We start from the raw sequence: 13,898 nt of genomic DNA on the forward strand, positions 1-13,898 counted from the left end.
TGCTGGGGCGCATGGCCACACTGAAGGGTAACATGGTGGCACGGGGGCACGATGACACTGGGGGACACGGTCCCATTGGGGACATGCTGACTATAAGGATATAGTGAAAATGAAAGACACAGTGACCCTGGAGGGACGGTGATGTGGTGATACGGGGGTACGCAATGGCACTGGGAATACAGTGATGTCGGGGGACACGGTGGTGACTACAGGAGCCAAGAGGATGTTCATGGTCACAAGTGAAACCACCAATCAAGCAGGAAGCAAAGTAGCCCTCTGGGAGGTGTGCCTGAGGCGCAGTGCCTGGCAGCTACAGGGATGTGCTGCGTGGGGGGTGGGGGGCTGCTGAGAAAGCAGCTTAGAGGGCTTAGCTGGGAGGGAGGAGGCTGAAGAAGCTAATTATAAAGTTCGTGCAGAGATGAGAGATGATTACAAGTGCTCTTGTGCACCAAGATTTTGAAAATGAGAGCAGAGCTCTTTCCCCGAAAATGAATGGGGGTACATGGTGAGTCAAGGTGAAAAGGAGGTGTGGCCGCTGGCTGGACCGTGAGTGAGGAGAGACGGCTGCGGCAGGGGAGACTGGTCGCCTGCCATGTGCGTGGCAACGCAGGTCCTGCTAGGTCTGAACCCGTGCAATCAGGGGAGACCCCTCACTGGATCCTGACTGTGTGCATGGCGGTGATTGGCAGGCCTGGGCTCTGTGAGGCAGCTTGTGAAGTCTGGGCGTCATCAATCACTAGTATTTCTTGGGTCCCTGCTGTCTCTAGCAGGGGGCTGGGTGCCCTGAGGGTTAAGATTCTGTGCCCCATTCCTTTGAGCTATTGATGCTTGCTTTGCATTCGTAAATCCATTGAATTGTGTGGTTCAGATGAATATGGCTGCATTTTACCGAAACTGCAGACTAGTTACCAACCTCTTGGGTTGCACAGGCAGTAAGTGGGAGGTGGGGGATGGGATTTTAATTCATGTCTTCTGATGCCAAACCTTTGCTCTTCCTTCTACTCACCAAACGGCTTTCAGGGTGGCTCAGTGGTAAAGAATCCACTTGCAGTGCGGGAGATGCAAGAGACAGGGGTTCGATCCTTGGGTCGGGAAGATCCCCTGGAGAAGGTAACCCGCTCCAGTACTCGTGCCTGGGATATACCAAGGACAGAGGCGCTTGGCGGGCTACAGTCCACGGGGTCATAAAGAGTCGGATGTGGCTGAGCCATAGTAGCTGCTCATCAGAGTGAACGCACGTGCCTCTCCAAGACAGGGTCGGGAAGATCTGGGGTGGAAAGGGGGTACCTCTGGGCCAACGTCAGGAGGAAACGCGCAGACCCTCAGGTTGCTGACTTTCCTTTCTCCAATCCCTTTCAGCTGCCTGGTCCTCCCCACCATGAACAGCACTCCAAGGGACGCCCCGGCCCCCGGCCACTGCGAGGGCCTCCTGCCCTCTGTGGCCCGGACCCCCTCTGTCACCCAGGTCACGCCGGCCAAGAAGATAACCTTCCTCAAGCGAGGGGATCCCCGGTTTGCTGGGGTCCGCCTGGCTGTTCACCAGCGCGCCTTCAGGAGCTTTGGGGCCCTGATGGACGAGCTTTCTCAGCGGGTACCACTCTCTTTTGGGGTGCGCTCGGTCACCACACCCCGGGGTCTGCACGGCCTCAGCACCCTGGAGCAGCTGCAGGATGGTGGCTGCTATCTCTGCTCTGATAAGAAGCCCCCCAGGACCCCCTGTGGGCTGGGCCAGCCCCAGGGGAGAAGCCCTTCCGCTCAGCACTTGAGGGAATTTGAAGCACCGGGAACAGCCTCTACCAGCAAAGGTCTCAAAGCCTCGAGGAGGATCACACTGGTTAAGAATGGGGACCCTCGACTCCAGCAGACAGTGGTGCTCAGCCACAGAAACACCAGGAACCTGACGGCCTTTCTCAGCAAAGCATCGGACCTACTGCACTTTCCTGTGAAGCATGTATACACGACCAGTGGGAAAAGGGTAGGCTGTCCAGGATACTGTTTCCTTAAAAAGTTGTCCAGATCTCAGCTCAAAACACTTAGATGGAACCAGGCGGTTATTCCTTTAAAAGAGGCACTGACACAATTGATGTGTGTGTGTGTGTGTATGTGTGTGTAATGTGTGTGTGTGTGTGTGTGTGTGTGTGTGTGTGTATTAGTTGTTCAGTCATGTCTGACTCTTTGCGACCCCATGGACTGTAGCCTGCCAGGCTCCTCTGTCCAAGGGGCAAGAATACTGGAGTGAGTTTCCATTTCCTCCTCCAGGATATCTGCCCGATCTAAGTATCAAACTCAGGTCTCTTGTATTGCAGGCAGATTCTTTACCATCTGAGGCACCAGAGAAGCCATCAGACACAACTGATACCATGTATTAAATAGATGACTAATGAGGACCTACTGGCACCCCACTCCAGTACCCTTGCCTGGAAAATCCCATGGATGGAGAAGCCTGGTAGGCTATAGTCCATGGGGTCGCAAAGAGTCAGACACGACTGAGCGACTTCACTCACTCACTCACTGTACAGTACAGAGAACTCCACGCAGTGCTCTGTGGTGACCCGAATGGGAAGGAAATCAGGAAAGAGAGGATGGATGTATATATATGGGATTCCCAGGTGACTCAGCGGAAAAGCACCTGCCTGCCAGTCAGGAAACATGGGTCCAATCCCTCCCTCTACCTGCGCTTTGCTGGGCAGAAGGGGGTCCTGCAGACCAGGCCTCCTGACTCCACACTCTCCTTCCCCAGGTGGACTCTCTGAAGGCTCTGCTGCGAAGCCCCTCCGTGCTGGTGTGCGCCGGTCTCGAGCCCTTCAGACCACTGGTAATGGAAGATGTCAGAAAAAAAGGAAGTGAACTTTCATCTGGGCAGACTTCAAGGAACAAAAGTGGTGAGTTGGGTCTGGAGGATGCCCAGTTTATTTGCACTGGATGGTGGTTCAGGAGGGCCGGGCAAATATCCTTTCTAGATCATTTAGGAAACCTGCCTTTGGCTTCACACCCGGGCATCTCAGTTCTCTAGAGGTCTCTCTTGCCCCTTCCTCCTTCTCATCGCATTAACTGAGCTGGACAGTTGACTGGGATAGGAGAGAGGGGGGTCTGGTATTTAAAGAGAGCAGAATTAAGAGACCTTGAGCTCTAAGATTCTAGGATCTAAAACAAGCTTTTATTAAGGACCACAGTGGGTATAACATTATGGGCACAGTGAATCATGGGTATGTGGCATTTGCATCTTTCAAGAGTAATCACTCTCTTAGGCAACAGTGGGGATCAAACAGACCAAAGAAACAAATCATAACCACGGATCATCCATCCATCCATCAATCTATGCAGCCAGCCATATACCCATCCAAAAAGTCTATGTGCCAGAGGTAGCCTTTGTTATTAAAAAAAAAAATTAAAGCACTATCAACAAGTACAGAGAAAAAGTTCAGCAAAATTATTGGAATTACTATGGGCAAATTTTGGTGAATAATCAAAATAATACCCTTTGTGAAAAGCTATTAAGAGAATGCCAACAATGGTTTCTGTGATTGCCCCTGCCAAGTTCTGGACAGAGACCTGTCAATCCCAGTCACTGCCCTGGGGGAACTCAGTCTCACTTGATGCTTATGGAGGAGCAGAGCTCGGCAAACCTTCTCCTACCCAGCTGGACTCAAGGGAATCTGCTCTTTTGCTGGCCGTAGGCTCAGCCTCCACCAGCCATTCCCTCTTTGCCAAGTGTTAGCTTAGGAGATAAAATGAGAAAGTACTAGGGGTTTCCTTCTTTCTCAGGGTCACGTCTTTCTATCCCCAGTGACCCCCTCTTTTCCTCTTTTTCATGCTGGGGGACAAGTTTAGCTGTCATCCGTGAGAGCTGACTCATTGGAAAAGACCCTGATGCTAGGAGGGATTGGGGGCAGGAGAAGAAGGGGACGACAGAGGATGAGATGGTTGGATGGCATCACTGACTCGATGGGTGTGAATCTGAGTGAACTCCGGGAGTTGGTGAGGGACAGGGAGGCCTGGCGTGCTGCGATTCATGGGATCTCAAAGAGTCGGACACGACTGAGCGACTGAACTGAACTGTGTAGGCCCTTCCTTGCCATCATTTATCAACCCCAAAACTTGATGAGTGTTAAGATGATAAATGATAAATCACCACTAGTAATTGCAAAGCATCTTACAGTTATACAATCACGGGTGTATGCAGCCACTTACTGATTTAATTTCCTGCCCTGGGGGTGGGAGTGAAGAGGGCTAGAAGTTAACTCAGGGCACTGATGCTCTACAGCCCACCCTACTGTCTGTGAAGAACCTGCTCTGTGCCAGCAACTCTGAGGAAGTCTCATATGCGCTACCTTGCATCCTCAAAACAAACCTGCCAGATAGATCTATTACTTTTACAGCTCAGGAAAGAGGCTCTGCCAAAGCTCACACAGCTAGGAAGTGGCCGGGTTGAGACTGAACTCGGACTTCAAGTTCATCTCCCTGGGTTATACTGGTTCACCTCCCGAGAACTCTGCAAAGAATCATTCTAGAGTGGTTTCTGTCCTAGCTGCTGGTTTGGGAGGTGGCAGGGGTACACAGTATTATTGCCTGGAGAATGCCATGGACACAGGAGCCTGGTGGGCTACAGTCCATGCGGTCATAAAGAGTCAGACACGACTGAGATGGTAGCGTACAGAGAGGGGTGTACAGGCTGTGAAAGGCTCATGACCTTGACTCTTCTGCCCTGAAGCCCCCACCAGTGGCTCATTATCTTTCCCTCTTTTCTCTTGCTCGTCATTGTGCGCCAGGGAGCTGGGGGCCCAAGGCCAAACAGAGCGTGATCCATACACGGTCCAGGCTGGAGAACAGGCCGCGGCAGTTCTCCTTGATGTCGGAGAGGTCGGGGCACAGCGACCCCTCGGTGTGCCCGCATCGTGCCTGCATGTGCCCTGCCCCCGACAGGCACCCTCTGAACACTCCTGCCCGGCTCGGCCCCTTGGTGGCAGGTGAAGACATCGAGAAGAACGTGAGCATGAATGAGGATGGCAGCCTGTCTGTAGAGATGAAAGTCCGCTTCCACCTGCTGGGGGAGGAGCCGCTTCTGTGGTCCAGGAGGCTCGGGAGGGCCAGCACCCTCACCGCGACCAGCAGGGAGGGCCCCGACGATGGGGAGGCAGATCTCCTTGGCTGTGTGTGGAAGGGCCTCTCTAGGGACCCATCAGAGCCTGGGGCACAGGGACTGGGGCCCTGCGAGGCGGGAGGGGTGGGAGCCTTTGACCAAGGCCAGCGGCAGCAGGGGTCTAGATATGAAATCTGGATGAACCCCCTGTACACCTCCCAGGGAGAGTGGTCGGCCTCTCAGTGGAGGTCTGGGCTGACCCAGAACCCCCACTCTAGGGCCCCCCGGAGCCAAAGGGTCACCAGCAGGGAAAGAGGGAGCAAGGACAGGGCCAGCCCTGCCTCCAGCGGCACACCCCCTGGAGGCTCTGAGCCAAGCTCCTCCTGCTGCTCTGGGTCCCTGGAGGATGCTGTGGCCAGCTGCGGCCCACATCTGGCCTCGGGGGCTGGGGAAGGCAGAGGCAATGGGGCAGTGCTGGGCTGCAGGGACCATGATTGCTGCCTGAAACCCAGGACCCGCGGCCTGACAGATGCTCTTCCTGACTCCTCCGCAAGCGCCAGGTCTCATGAGGAGTGTGGCGAAAGGGACAAGCTGTCCCAGGGCCGCCCCAGCAAGACTCCCCGGGGAGCCACCCAGCAGGGAGTTCTGGGTTCCCCCACTGTGAGCCCCTCGTCTATAGGGAACAAGGACCCACAGGCAGAGGAGTCTGGACAGGGAGCAGGGCACCCCCAGGCCAGAAATAGGTCTGGGGTGAGGCCACCCTCGACTCGGGGCCCGGCCGCTTCTGGGGATGATGCGGGAGGCTACACCCCTCCGTCGGCCTGTGCCTCAGCCATGAGCAGGAGCAGAAAGCAGGAGAGCAGAGCCAGCACCCTGACCTCAGCCAGCATTTCTGTCCGCAGTCGAGGCGCCCAGAGGGCCCGCCCCAGGGAGCACCACAGCCCTAAGGACATCAACTGCCCGCTCAACTCGCCTGTGTCCCAGCCAATGCCGGGGCCATCCAGCAGATACAGGGCCCATCCACACGGCCCCCAACCCAGCCTTTCGGAAAGCCCACAGGGCACCTGGAACCGGGCCTCCTGGGACCCAGGGCCACCCTTCTCGGCCTCTCTTTATTCCCAGGACACACGCGGGCTAAGCAGCATCCCCATTACCCCTGGGAGCAATTCTGACTGTGTTTCCAATTTCCACCTCCCCGATTCTCCCTCTGCTGAGACTGAAGGGGGCTCTGAGTTCAGGCCGTGCTCACCGGCTCCCACACCTTCAAACACATCTGGCCCTTTCAGTGCCCCAGCTGATGGCCTGGGTGAAAAGACTGGGGGTGACCAATCCCAGCCTTCCTGGCCCTTGGTCCTGCCAGCCGGGTGGCCTGAGGGAGGGAGGCTGGGAGCACACTGGGGCAGCTGCTGTTCACACCTGGGCAAATCCCTGGCTCACGGGTCCTCCTGTGGGACAATACAGATGATGCCAGCCCCACAGCCGCAGGGCAGCCAGGGGCCCTCCTCCAAGGCCTGCTGGGTGTGCAGCAGGTACTGTCCCACACCCCCCAGGACACGGCCCTTGGGCAAGAGGCGTCCTTCAGGCAGCCGCAGGGAGGGTGGCCGCAGCGCTGATGGGGAGCCTAGTGGGGAGCAGGTAGGAGAGGAAAAGCTGGATGCGTGGCCTCCGCGGCCCCCTGGCTCTCAGGGAGCAGCCTCAGGGAGGGCAGTCAGAGCTGTGAGAAGGGGCAACCCTCGCAGTGGTCCCCCGCTCGGGAGAATGGTCCAGGGGAAGCTCTCAGGCAGAGGAGGAGGCCTGGAGGAGCCAGAGGGAGGTGGCGGTGAGCTGCTGGGAGCTCTGCCCCGAGCCTCCCCAGAAGCCGTGGTCCGTGCGTGGCTGAGCAACATCCCGGAGGAGCCCATGAAACACGAGCTGGAGGACAAGGGCGAGGATGTGGCCGAGCATGGCCTGGAAGGCCTCCAAGAGGACCCTGTGGACAAACACTCCCCAGATGGCCTGGAAAGATCAGTCTGGGCCAGACAAGTGCCCCTGGAACAGGCAGCCAGTGAGGAAGCAGAACCAGATAAAGCCTTTGCAGCGGCTAGCAGTGCCGGTCCCAAGTCAGGAGAGGGTCTGCCTTGCTATGGAGTGTCAGAAACCCCTACAGAGGCTGGAACAGGCAAAGGAGTGGCTGTGGACGGTGGGAGGGGCCAGCGCGTGCTTCCCAGCAGGGTCTCCACCTCCTTACAGATCATGAAGGCGCTGATGGGGTCCCGGCCGGGCCGGCCCAGCAGTCTGCCTGAAGTGTCCCACTCAGCGGGCAGGAGGCTCAGCCGCTCAGCCCAGGCCCTCATCACCTGTCTCGCCAGGCTCCACTTCTTTGATGATGATGACCTTGGGTCTCCTGCCAGCAAAGTGAGGTTCACAGACTCCCCTCGGTACCAGGAGCTCCTAAGTACCTTCCAGGCCCTGTGGCCAGGGAGTGGCCTCAGGAACGGTGAGCTGGAATCAGACCTCCGGGAGCTCGGCTGGAGCCAGGCCCTGCCGGCCCTCGGGCCCCACGTTGCAACCGAGGACTTCAGGCCCACATCCTCCTCTGGGGTGGATGTCGGCAGTGGTTCTGCAGGCTCGGGGGAGGGCAGTGGACCCTGCACCGTGGACTGCAGCCTGATGTCCGAGAAGATGGAGCTGCCCTTAAGCATCTCCTGCCAGGGGCCTGATTCCAGAACCTCGGGGAACCGAGAAGTTCCAGGAAACCAACAGCTGAGTAGTTATGAGGCTGAGGGTGCTGCCAGTGAGGACGGGGCAGAAAAAAACGGCAGGGAGCAGACGCTGGGGGGTGACCCGGACCAAGGAGATAAAAACACAATGCAGGAAGAGGGGGTACAATCGGAGGAAATAAAAGAAGAAAAAGAAAGAGCAGAACTGCAAGCAGAGGGTGTCGGAGGGTTTCCGGAAGAGGAAGGAATCATGGAACTAGAATTGTCAGGGCCAGGCTCTCAGGATGGGGCTGGTGTCTGGGAAAATAAGAGCCTGCATGAAGAGGAGCCAGGAGACCCCACTGCTGTTGACACGCAGAGCTCTTCAGGGAGGAGAGGGAGCCCGCCAGAGCCCCCCAGGAGCCTCAGCGAGAGGTGCCTGGATGCCAGTGGGAGTCAAAGTGGCCCCAAAGCTGAGCCCCCTTTGGAGAAGTTGCTTGGAGCAGCTGAGACTGGCTGTGGGCAAACCCTGGACAAGCTCACCCAGGGGGCTGGTGAGAGGGCCACTTGCAAGGGCCGCAGGGGGTCTCTGGTCTCGGACCCTGTGTGGGTGTCCAAATTGTTGAAGAAGATGGAGAAGGCCTTCATGGACCACCTCGCCGCTGCCACAGCCGAGCTCTGCACCCGCTGGGGCCTGCAGGGCGACCACCTGCTGGACCAGATGGTGGCCGAGCTACAGCGGGATGTGGGCCAGCGGCTCCAGGACAGTGTGGAGAAGGAGCTTCTCAAGGTCCAGAGCTGGGCAGGGGGCGTGGGCACGGGGCCGCCCAGGGAAGCCCTCCGCTGGGAGGCGTCCCTGCAGACGGAGCAGCGCAGGTGGCGCCTCCAGGCCCTGCGCAACCTCTCGCCCTTCTCCGAGCAGACGCGAGGCCGGGAGGCGCCCTCCTTCTCCCTGGAGGACCTGCCGATCTTCAGAGGAGCCCTGGGGACCCAACTTGCAGTAGAGGCCAAGGGGGAGGAGTTCTGTCCCTGCGAGGCCTGCGTGAGGAAGAAAATGGTTCCCGCATCCCCAGTGGATGCTGCGGGGTCAGCCAGCGCGCCCATCAGGAAGGCCTTCGACCTGCAACACATTCTGCAGAAGAAGAAAGGAGGGTGTGCTGACAGAGAGACAGCGGAGGTGGGCCCCGCTGTGGAGAGGGAGGTGGAGCCCCTTCACAGGGACCCCTCGGGGACAGGCACTGCCCGGGGAACTGATGGAGACCCTGAGCTGGGATCAGGCCAGGGCCCCGGAGCAGAGGAGGGGGACCAGACCCTCGGCAGGGATGAAGAGCCCTGGGGGACAGAGGAGGAGGCGGGTGCTCAGGAGAAAGAGGGGGAAACAGAGCCCTGGGCAGGTAGCGACCCCTGGGAGGGGCTGGGGAGAGGGGAGCAGGGCATGGGTGGTGAGGAAGGAGGCCTGGAGGCGGGCTGTGGGGCTGAGGACACGGGGGAGCCTCATGGCCTGGGGGGAGGCGGCCCGGGTCCAGGCGGACGAGATGCTGGTGCTGAAACAACAGAGGCCCGGGGGGCTGCAAGGGAGGAGCAGTCAGAGACAGGAGGAGGACATGGAGGTGACGAAGGAGGGGGCCCTCAGGTTGGCCTGGGACATGGCCGGTCCCGTGAGGCTTCTGGAGGCGGGAGCCCAACCCCAAGGGCAGACCCCCCCCAACAGAGGTCAGACCCCAGGTCAGGCCTCTCTTCCTTCAGCACGTCCTCTCTGGGAAACTGCTCTCTGCTCTCTCAGAAAGGCTCCGAAGATGAGCCGTGGGACAGATACACGAGGAGCACTGAAGACCAGGCCACGGACATCCCTGATCCAGAGAGAGAAGTCACAGGCAGGTACCCAGGAAGCTCCGCTTCTGAGCAAGAAGGGGTCCCATCAGGCGCCAGAGCTCCAGAGCAAGGGACAGAGGAAGGCCTGAGTCCAGAGCAGAGCAAAGAGGAAGGTCTGGCTCCAGAGCAGGAGGGAGAGGAGGGCCCGGCTCCAGAGCAGGAGACAGAGGAGGGCCCGGCTCCAGAGCAGGAAAGAGGGGAGGGCCCGGCTCCAGAGCAGGAGACAGAGGAGGGCCCGGCTCCAGAGCAGGAGACAGAGGAGGGCCCGGCTCCAGAGCAGGAGGGAGAGGAGGGCCCGGCTCCAGAGCAGGAGACAGAGGAGGGCCCGGCTCCAGAGCAGGAGGGAGAGGAGGGCCCGGCTCCAGAGCAGGAGGGAGAGGAGGGCCCGGCTCCAGAGCAGGAGACAGAGGAGGGCCCGGCTCCAGAGCAGGAGGGAGAGGAGGGCCCGGCTCCAGAGCAGGAGGGAGAGGAGGGCCCGGCTCCAGAGCAGGAGACAGAGGAGGGCCCGGCTCCAGAGCAGGAGACAGAGGAGGGCCCGGCTCCAGAGCAGGAAAGAGGGGAGGGCCCGGCTCCAGAGCAGGAGACAGAGGAGGGCCCGGCTCCAGAGCAGGAGGGAGAGGAGGGCCCGGCTCCAGAGCAGGAGACAGAGGAGGGCCCGGCTCCAGAGCAGGAGGGAGAGGAGGGCCCGGCTCCAGAGCAGGAGGGAGAGGAGGGCCCGGCTCCAGAGCAGGAGGGAGAGGAGGGCCCGGCTCCAGAGCAGGAGGGAGAGGAGGGCCCGGCTCCAGAGCAGGAGACAGAGGAGGGCCCGGCTCCAGAGCAGGAGGGAGAGGAGGGCCCGGCTCCAGAGCAGGAGGGAGGGGAGGGCTCGGCTCCAGAGCAAGAGGGAGGGGAGGGCCCGGCTCCAGAGCAGGAGGGAGGGGAGGGCCCGGCTCCAGAGCAGGAGGGAGGGGAGGGCCCGGCTCCAGAGCAGGAGGGAGAGGAGGGCCCGGCTCCAGAGCAGGAGGGAGGGGAGGGCCCGGCTCCAGAGCAAGAGGGAGGGGAGGGCCCGGCTCCAGAGCAGGAGGGAGGGGAGGGCCCGGCTCCAGAGCAGGAGGGAGGGGAGGGCCCGGCTCCAGAGCAGGAGGGAGGGGAGGGCTCGGCTCCAGAGCAGGAGGGAGAGGAGGGCCCGGCTCCAGAGCAGGAGGGAGAGGAGGGCCCGGCTCCAGAGCAGGAGGGAGAGGAGGGCCCGGCTCCAGAGCAGGAGACAGAGGAGGGCCCGGCTCCAGAGCAGGAGGGAGAGGAGGGCCCGGCTCCAGAGCAGGAGGGAGAGGAGGGCCCGGCTCCAGAGCAGGAGGGAGAGGAGGGCCCGGCTCCAGAGCAGGAGGGAGGGGAGGGCCCGGCTCCAGAGCAGGAGGGAGGGGAGGGCCCGGCTCCAGAGCAGGAGGGAGGGGAGGGCCCGGCTCCAGAGCAGGAGGGAGGGGAGGGCCCGGCTCCAGAGCAGGAGGGAGGGGAGGGCCCGGCTCCAGAGCAGGAGGGAGGGGAGGGCCCGGCTCCAGAGCAGGAGGGAGGGGAGGGCTCGGCTCCAGAGCAGGAGGGAGAGGAGGGCCCGGCTCCAGAGCAGGAGGGAGAGGAGGGCTCGGCTCCAGAGCAGGAAGGAGAGGCGGGCTCGGCTCCAGAGCAGGAGGGAGAGGAGGGCCCGGCTCCAGAGCAGGAGACAGAGGAGGGCTCTGACTTAGAAGCTAAAAATGTAGGGAAACATCTCGCTTCCATAGAAACGAGGTTTAGAAACCTCCGCATGGACCGGACAGATGGCTTTGACCAAGATGACTTAGATTTCTAGAGAACTTCCTGGGAGACAGTCCTGAGTCAGAAGTTCAATCCACTGGAGATGAGCAAAGGACACAGGCAAAAGCCAAGGGCTTGCCAAGGACACGACCACCCCTCACTACCCTGGGTCTAAAGTCTGAGGCACCATCGGCCCATCCACCCACCAAGTGAGGGAGGGTCTCAGTCTGCCCGGCTATCAGAAGTCAGCTCCCCTCCATATGCCTGCTGAACCCAAGAGGATGGAACTGGCTGGCTGTGGTCCAGGAGAGGTTTTGTTTGTGTTTGTTTTTTACCAGCTAGAGTTTCCCTCCTTCTTTTGCCTATTGATCTCCAGTTATTTCTCTCCTTGGCCTCTCCTGGGCAATGACCTCGCTCGACTTTGAAGTGCTTTTTTTCTAGTCTTGACTATATTCAGTGACTCTGGAGATATGAATGCTTGGGAGAAGAAGATAAATTCAGTGTCAGTGGACAAAATTTGTTCTCGGCTCCAAAGGCTGTGTCATATATATATATATATATATATATATATGCTTTTGTAATGAAAAATATTGGAAAATGCAAAAAAACAGAAAGAAGGAAAAGTAGTCACTCATAATCCCATCCCTTAGGGATAACTGATGTTAGCAATTTGATGCATTTCTTTCCCATCATTTTTCTAATTATTTGATAGTTGTGCTCATCCTTATAAACTTCCTTTTTTTTTAACTTAACATAAGAAATTCCCCTTTTAATCTCAAAATCTTCATAAACCTATTTTTAATATCTGAATAATGTCTTATGCCCAAATAATATGATACTATAAAATACTTTTTCACCATTTCCATTTGTTGACTATTTAGATGATTTCCATTTTTTTTCCAATATATATCGGATTTTCCATATATATAATTGTATGTATGTGTGTATATATATATACACACACATTTTTTTTTGCCCCAAATGACAGATGATTTCCTTAGGATAGTGTCTGAGGCATGGAATTACTAGGTCTAAAGATACCAACTTTTTAAAAGTTCTTCGTATCTTCTGCCAAATTGTTTTTCTAAACATCTAAGTAGTACTAAATTATATCACCTTGCCTGCTACATTCTCATCTGTGTTTGGTAGAGTCATTAAAAATGAGAAATCCTTTGTTAATTTTATGGGCAAAAATAGTACCTCATTTTAAGGTGGAATTATTTTAGCTATATTTGATTGCTAATGAGATTAAAGAGTTTTCTAGTCTTTATTAAAAAATCTATTCACACATAGATTATACGTGTATGACTTCTGCCTGTTTTCAGCTGGATTCTAGCTTTTTTAGATGGATAGATTTACATGTGTCCTTTATAATTTCAAAAATGTCCATCGGTTTTGAGATTGAAAAAAAAATGCCCTTTCTCAGCACATTTCTCCAGCAAGCCTTGAACTGGGGCTGTCCTTGCTGGTGGAGAATCTCCTTCACAGCTTCTCACCAGCATTCCCGTCCACAAGGGACCATTTTGTATATTCAGAATCATTAAAATGAAGGTCTGTGCTACAAGAACAGGTACCGTTCACTGGTTGTTTAAATGTAAATATAAATGTAAAAAATAAAATAGATATGTTAATAATAGAAAATAAAGCAAATGTCAGGTGTCGGCTGTGTCCTCACACCACAGCCCTCTGTTCTGCTCTGTATCTGAGTGCTGGAGATGTTCTTAATTTAACATGGTTATAAAAGTTCTTTTGGAGGTGAGTTTTTAAAGTGTTTACATCGAAAGTACATATGAAAGAGAATAAATGTATGTACCACTGAATCACTTTGCTGTATACCAGAAACTAACACAACATTGTAAATCAACTATACTTCAATTTTTAAAAATAAATATTTAGAAGTATATATATGTATGTAAGTGTATGCACACACACACACTTATGTATCTATGAACTGGTTTGGCTTCCCTGGTGGCGCAGATGGCTGCAGTGCAGGAGACCTGGGTTCTATCCCTGGTTTGGGAAGATCCCCTGGAGAAGGGCACGGCAACCCACTCCAGTATTCTTACCTGGAGAATCCCATGGACAGAGGAGCCTCGTGGGCTACAGTCCCTAGGGTTGCAAAGAGTCGGACACTACTAAGCGACTTGAACTCACTCATCTTGGTCAGAAACTCCTCGTGAAACACGTTGCCTTGTAAGCTTGGATTAGATATAATGGTATTTAGGACTGTCCAGACCTTGTCACTGTTAGTTGACATGGAGCATCCACTGTGCACCTCTTCTGTGACCTGAGGTCCTCAGTCATTTCCCGAGAGATGTTTCAACCTCTTTGCTTCATAATCTGCTATCTCCTCAAGTGACAGAGACAACCACCCCAGCTCTTACTGACCCAGCACTTCACTAAAATGGCATGTTCGACTCTGGTCAAGAGGAGAAAATGGGAAAGGTCACGGGACTTGGAGATGGATGATCAGGCTCACGTCCCAGTGACAGCAGCTCAGTTTC

The 13,898-nt window shown here is 56.4% G+C and overlaps 1 protein-coding gene across 1 annotated transcript; it reads left to right on the plus strand.

The window, feature by feature from the left end:
• Window positions 1–1,378: 1,378 nt before the first annotated feature.
• On the plus strand, window positions 1,379–10,243 carry RP1L1 (RP1 like 1; the record flags this gene model as incomplete). The annotated part of the gene is made up of 4 exons (XM_052645235.1): window positions 1,379–1,975; window positions 2,741–2,882; window positions 4,770–9,391; window positions 10,196–10,243. Coding segments are annotated over exons 1-4 (5,409 nt in total), but the record flags the coding sequence as incomplete, so codon positions are not given.
• Between the last annotated feature and the right edge of the window lie 3,655 nt (window positions 10,244–13,898).

Source organism: Budorcas taxicolor, chromosome 8 (genome assembly GCF_023091745.1).
Source record: "Budorcas taxicolor isolate Tak-1 chromosome 8, Takin1.1, whole genome shotgun sequence".
Classification (NCBI taxonomy): Eukaryota; Metazoa; Chordata; class Mammalia; order Artiodactyla; family Bovidae; genus Budorcas; species Budorcas taxicolor.